Consider the following 5,631-nt stretch of genomic DNA (forward strand, 5'->3'; position numbering starts at 1 on the left):
AAAAAAAAAAAAAAAAGAAAAGAAAAAGTGATGAACATTCATTATGTATTCTCAACAGTTGTCTTTTTAGATTATGAGGAAACTAGTGTCATAAGAAGTATATTTTATTCAGGAAGGTAATTTTCTGAACAACATAACTTGTCTTGAGCAAGAGATAGCTAAATTTGCCACATCATTTTCAGATTTTGATAAAATTAATTTTGAAAGGATGTTCAGTTTATTTTCATGACCTTTTATGTATATAGCAAAAGAACCTTATATATTCAACTTTAAAGAGTTACTCTGTTCTGTGCATAAATTAACTAGTTCTTACAGAATTTTTATTGACCAAAAGCAATGTGAAAATTTTTTATGAATTGGATACAATGTGCATTTAAGGTCCAACTTTTTCAGTTTCTTCATTGATTATATTAAATGAAACACTTAGGTAGGATCTGTTTTTCTCATATCAACTGTTCCTAATTAATTGTATTACAAGTTTGATTTGTGGGTTTATATGAACTTTAATAAAAGCAAGAATGGCTTTGTTAGAATAATGCTAGTAATTTCATAAATATTTTAATAGTGCTTCATAGTGGTAATATATAAAAATTAAATTTTATGTGCTGTATTCCTCTAAAACTAGTTTTCTCTCTGTGATGTATGTAAAGAATTTTATATGCAGGAGAAATTATATGACACCTGGGAAATTCTGTTGGCAACATCTAGTGTGATTTGTCCTCTGCTTATTTTCCTCTTATTATCAGTTTACAAATTATGTTATTACAGGAAATGGCAGTGGCAGCAACTAAAATATACATTTCTGACATAGCATGGTTTGTTACTGTTAGACATGAGTTTTCCTGTGATTTTTATCTTTTTAGGTTCCCAGTCAACCTCAGATAAATCTTCCCAGCGACCATCGGAGAGCACAAACTGTAGCCCTACCCGAAAGAGGTCTTCATCTGAGAGCACTTCTTCAACAGGCTAGTGCTATTTGTTTTACCAGGTTTTCAAGATACTTTCCTAACTTACTTGTAATCACTTACAGTATAATGCTATAAAAAGAAAACATAAGGGAGCCAGATGTGATGGTACATACTTGTAATCCTAGCACACTGGGAGGCAATTTAGTGGCTTTCAAGACCCTGTCTCAAGGTAGTGCTTGAAGGTGGGGTATAAGGGGTGATGGGGATAGGGTTGTACTTGAGTACAAAGGTTCCCTATATCTTGGAAGGAAAAGAGGAAGGGAGATATTGATATGTGAAAATCAATAATAATATATGTTTTTGTTTTATGTTTTATTTGTTTTGGAAACAGGGTCTCGCAAAAATTAGGTTTTTTTAGGCAAGGTCTTGCTTTGTAGTTCAGGCTGGCCTTAGACTCACTATATAATTATGTAGCCCGTGCTGGCCTCAAACTCGCAGTGATCCTCCTGCCTCAGCCTCCCAAGTTCTGGGATTACACAAGTGTACGACAATGGTTGGCCTATAAAATTCTTTAGTAAAGTAAGAATTTCCAAAATAGCATTGACAGATCTCTTATGACACCATGAAAAGAGCTTCTGTTAAAATTTATTTTTAACCTCAAATTTTTAAGTTCTTTCTGTATTTGTGTATTTCAAAATACATAAAGCTGGGTATAGTTCAAAGCCAGCATGTGCTAGGAAATGAGTTCAAGGCTAGCCTGAACTACAAAGCAAGACCCTGCTTCAAAAAATAATAAATAAACAAAAGGACTAATGAACTATAACATATTTGTTTAATTTATCCAAAGATTTAGGGTAAGGGTATAGTTCAGTGGTAGAATCCCTAGCACCATAAAAACAAAACAAAAAGCCAGGTGTGGAGGTACATGCCTGTAACCCCAGCACTTGAGAAACTAAAGCTGGAGGATTGCAAGTTCACATGCAGTCTAGGTAACTAAATTCAAGGCCAGCCTGGACTATGTGTGGTAAATCTATCTCAAAAAACAAAAGACATATTTCCTTCTTTTTTTTTTTTCCCTGTCTCTTCTGCCTTTACTCAGAATTAAAGAGTAACAAGTAATTTTAAATGTATTAATCATATCAAGAGAGATGAGTGGTAGGTTCATTTCAGGCAGTGTAATATATGTAAAGCAGAAAATAGTCTGTTAAAGAAAACAGTGTATTTAGAATAAGAACAATTTTAAATAAAAAATTAAAAATAGTTTTTTAATGTGAAGTTGTAAAGATTAATGATAGTGAAACTTAGATTGTTTAAAATCATAGTGTGTAAGCAAGGAAGTGACATTATTTCATAGTTTTCTGACTCTGGTTAGTAGATCTCTTATGACTTCTGAGAATATCTTGTTTTCATCAGTGTAACACCTCATTGTCAAATGCAACATACTATTTGTTGAATTCATTTGGCGATTAGCTTCATCATTCCAGAAGGTCTTCACTGTACCATTGTGCCAAAGGTACAGTGAAATTTAAAAGTAGAAATACTTGTGACCTTCATGCTACTTTACCTTAGGGAGACTTTTAGACTCTTTAATAACAGTGAATTTTAATGATTTAAATACAGTCTACCTGGACTAGGATAATACAGCCTGCAGGGCCAAATGCAGTCCAAGACCTATAGTCCAACCATCTGTCCCATCTTTCTTCCCTGCCCCAATGCTCTACAGCTCTCAAATTAGAAAGTTTTTGTTTTTCTGTTTTTTACATTTTTAAAAGCCTCTTAAATCAAGAACATCAGAGCCGGGCATGGTGGCTCATGCCTATAATCCCAGATTTTGGGAGGCTGAAGCTGAAGCAGGAGGACTGTTGCAAATCTGGGGCCAGCGTGGGATACAAAGTGAGCTGAAGGCCAACCTAAACTTCAAAGCAAAGCCTTGTCTCAAAAAAACAAAAACCAAAAAAACAAACAAAAAAGAGGCTGGGGAGCTAGCTTAGCAGTCTGAGTGCCTGTCTAAGTGCATGGCAAGCACAAGGATCTGGTTTCAATCCCTGGTACTACATGCTGTACCAGCTCCGTGTCATGTGAGCCACTGGAACCAGGTGTGGTGACACATGCCTTTAATCTCAGTGCTGGGGAGGCTGAGACAGGAGGGTCACTACAAGTTAGAGAGCTGCTTAGTGAGACCCTGTACCAAATAAATAAATAAATAAAACACCACCCCGCCCCATATATAATCCTAGCACTGGGGAGGCTGAGGCAGGATCACGGAGAGCTCCAGGACAGCCTGGACTACAGTGTGTTCAAGGCCAGCTTGCAATACAAACCAAGACCCTATCTGAATGAGAGAGAGAGACAGAGACAGAGACAGAGACAGAGGAGAGAGAGATAGGAGAGCAGGAATTGTATGTGTCCTTAAAAACCTAAAAGATTTATCATATAGCTTTTTATGAAAATTTTCACATGTCACAGAACAAAGAATGAGATTTTGATAACAGGTGTATCAGTGAAGTCACTGAAACTGTTTAGTAGCCAAAGAGAGGATATTTAAACCCATAGCTTCTCTAACTGTGAGACTATTTTATTTATTGAATCAAGATATTTATTGTGAATTACTATGAGTAGTGACCACTAAGATTCAAACCTTGAATTAAGATTATTGCTCTCAGGGATTCAGACATACTCACTTGTAAACAGTATTAAATTTTGTAACACAGTCATGTACAAATGCTATGACACACAGATACTCTGACCACTTGGGATGACTAAGAAGACATCATGAAGAAGTGACACTTATACTACTATATATTAAGTTCAGTAGACAAGTTGGACAACATCAAGGGTAAGAATGTATTACACAGTGACAGCAGCACCTCCAAAGAAAGTAATAAAACCGTAAAATAAGTGATTTTGGAAAATTACCTATTATTGAATGTGGCAAGCATTCAAAGGATAATATGTGATGGTACTTATAAATGAGGCTGTAAAAGAAGTAATAATGTCCTGTATCAGGTCGAAGTTTGCTTTCCATTCAGAAGAGTCAAAACTTTAACTGGAATTAGGATCTTAATAAGGATTTTAGAATAAGGAAGATAAATGTTTAGTGTGTTATATCAGTGAAAATTGTCCAGGATTTGTAATTTTAAGAAGTGATCCTCAAATCCCAAAGGATTTAAACAAAGAAGGGTTACTGTATTTTCATACTCTAGGCCATCAAGAGTCTGTTCCATGTTATCTTTCCTCGAGACCCCAGATGACAGAACAGTATCTGTGCAGAGTGACAAGGGACATACTGTAGTATTCACTGGCTCATCTCACACTTTAGTCCAAAAACTAGTTAAGTTCCATTAATGAGGCTGGAAAGTGTAAATCTTTGAAGGAAGGGCAGCAAGTAATTTATAAATAATAATTCATGTGACACATATGCAGTTTAGAAAAATGTGACTGTACAATGGGAAGAATGGAATGTAACAGAAGAAATGGATGAAAATAGATAATTGCTGGAGGGTGAAGTTCAGTGGTAGAGTGCTTCCTTGGTATATGCAAGGCCATGAGGTCAAACCCATTACCCCCCCAAAAAAAAAACGGAATAAAAGAAAGTGAAAGGAAGAGGGTGAATATGGTGTCATAAACCTGTAATCCTAGTACTTAGGAAGCTAAGGCAGTTGGATTGCCACCAGTTCAAGGCCAGCCTGAACGCCATAGGGAGACCCTGTCTCAAAAAAAAGATATGAGAAACTTCAAAAATGGGTGGCAGGGCCTGCCAAATAGCTCAGCAGATTAAAGCCCCTGCAAGCAGGCGCAGGGGCTGGGGTTCAATCCCCGGGCCTGCCATGCTGGCCCTGCCCCCAGGGCACACTGAGATGGCAATTGAGACTGGGCATGGTGGTGCACACCTGTAATCCCACCTCTTGGGAGGCTGTAAACAGGTGGATCACTATGAATCCAGTCTAGTAGTGAGACCCTGAACACCCTGTAGACCCTTCCCTAAAAACTACAAAAGGGGGGGGGGTGATGGCAAAGAGTAGAAAAGTGGTCAGTGTCACTAAGAAGTGTCACTAAAAATGTTGAAGAATTAACAAAATAAAGACAGACCTGGGCTGTAGAATGAGAACAGTCTGTCAGCTTGAAAGGAATAAATGGAATAAAGGAATAAAGATTCAAATTCTCATGGTACTAGAATACAATGAGCTCTTTTTTCTACTGCTGAGGAAATAAACACTTGTGTAGAACATTTAAATATACCTAAAACCTAAAGTAGATGAAATATGGAAAACATTTCTTGTAATGTGACTGAACTTTTATGTAAATAAATTGGAAATAACATTGATTCAGAGATATAGATCATTAGAATTACCCTTATATCTGCTTGCTTGATTCACTGGAATACATCCAAGTGAAGAACACATCCAGAGATGAAGGATAAAGCCTAAGACTCCATCAGGGTAGAAAATCACATTAGATTTTCATCCAAGAAGCTAGACTTCTCAAAGGTGATACTAGAGTAAAAGCAAATAAAAATAAAGCTATCTTTGTTTTGGAAGGAACAGGAAAGAAAGAGTTCCTGACCATAAAGTCACATTAACATTTTTCTGTCTTTGCTACAGATTTTTTTTTTTTTTTTTTTGCGAAAACGGGGATTGAACTCACTCAGGCCCTTGCACTTGACAGGGAAGCGCTTTCCTACAGATTTATATTGTCTGTGGAAAAAAAAATTTAATCATCTTTC

At 36.6% G+C, this 5,631-nt stretch overlaps 1 protein-coding gene across 4 annotated transcripts in view; it reads left to right on the plus strand.

Moving 5' to 3' along the window:
* The window catches only part of Ash1l (ASH1 like histone lysine methyltransferase), a 227,482-nt gene that overhangs the window by 94,336 nt on the left and 127,515 nt on the right, over window positions 1-5,631 (plus strand). For 3 of the 4 annotated variants that reach the window (XM_023713581.1, XM_023713580.1, XM_004629756.2), the window contains exon 4: window positions 864-965. The exons of the other annotated variant lie outside the window; for it this stretch is intronic. In XM_023713581.1, coding sequence (XP_023569349.1) covers window positions 864-965 — 102 coding nt within the window. The remainder of the gene's footprint in view (window positions 1-863; window positions 966-5,631) is intronic. 4 annotated transcript variants of the gene reach the window in all.

The sequence above is a fragment of the Octodon degus genome, unplaced genomic scaffold (assembly GCF_000260255.1).
Source record: "Octodon degus isolate 3935 unplaced genomic scaffold, OctDeg1.0 scaffold00032, whole genome shotgun sequence".
NCBI lineage: Eukaryota > Metazoa > Chordata > Mammalia > Rodentia > Octodontidae > Octodon > Octodon degus.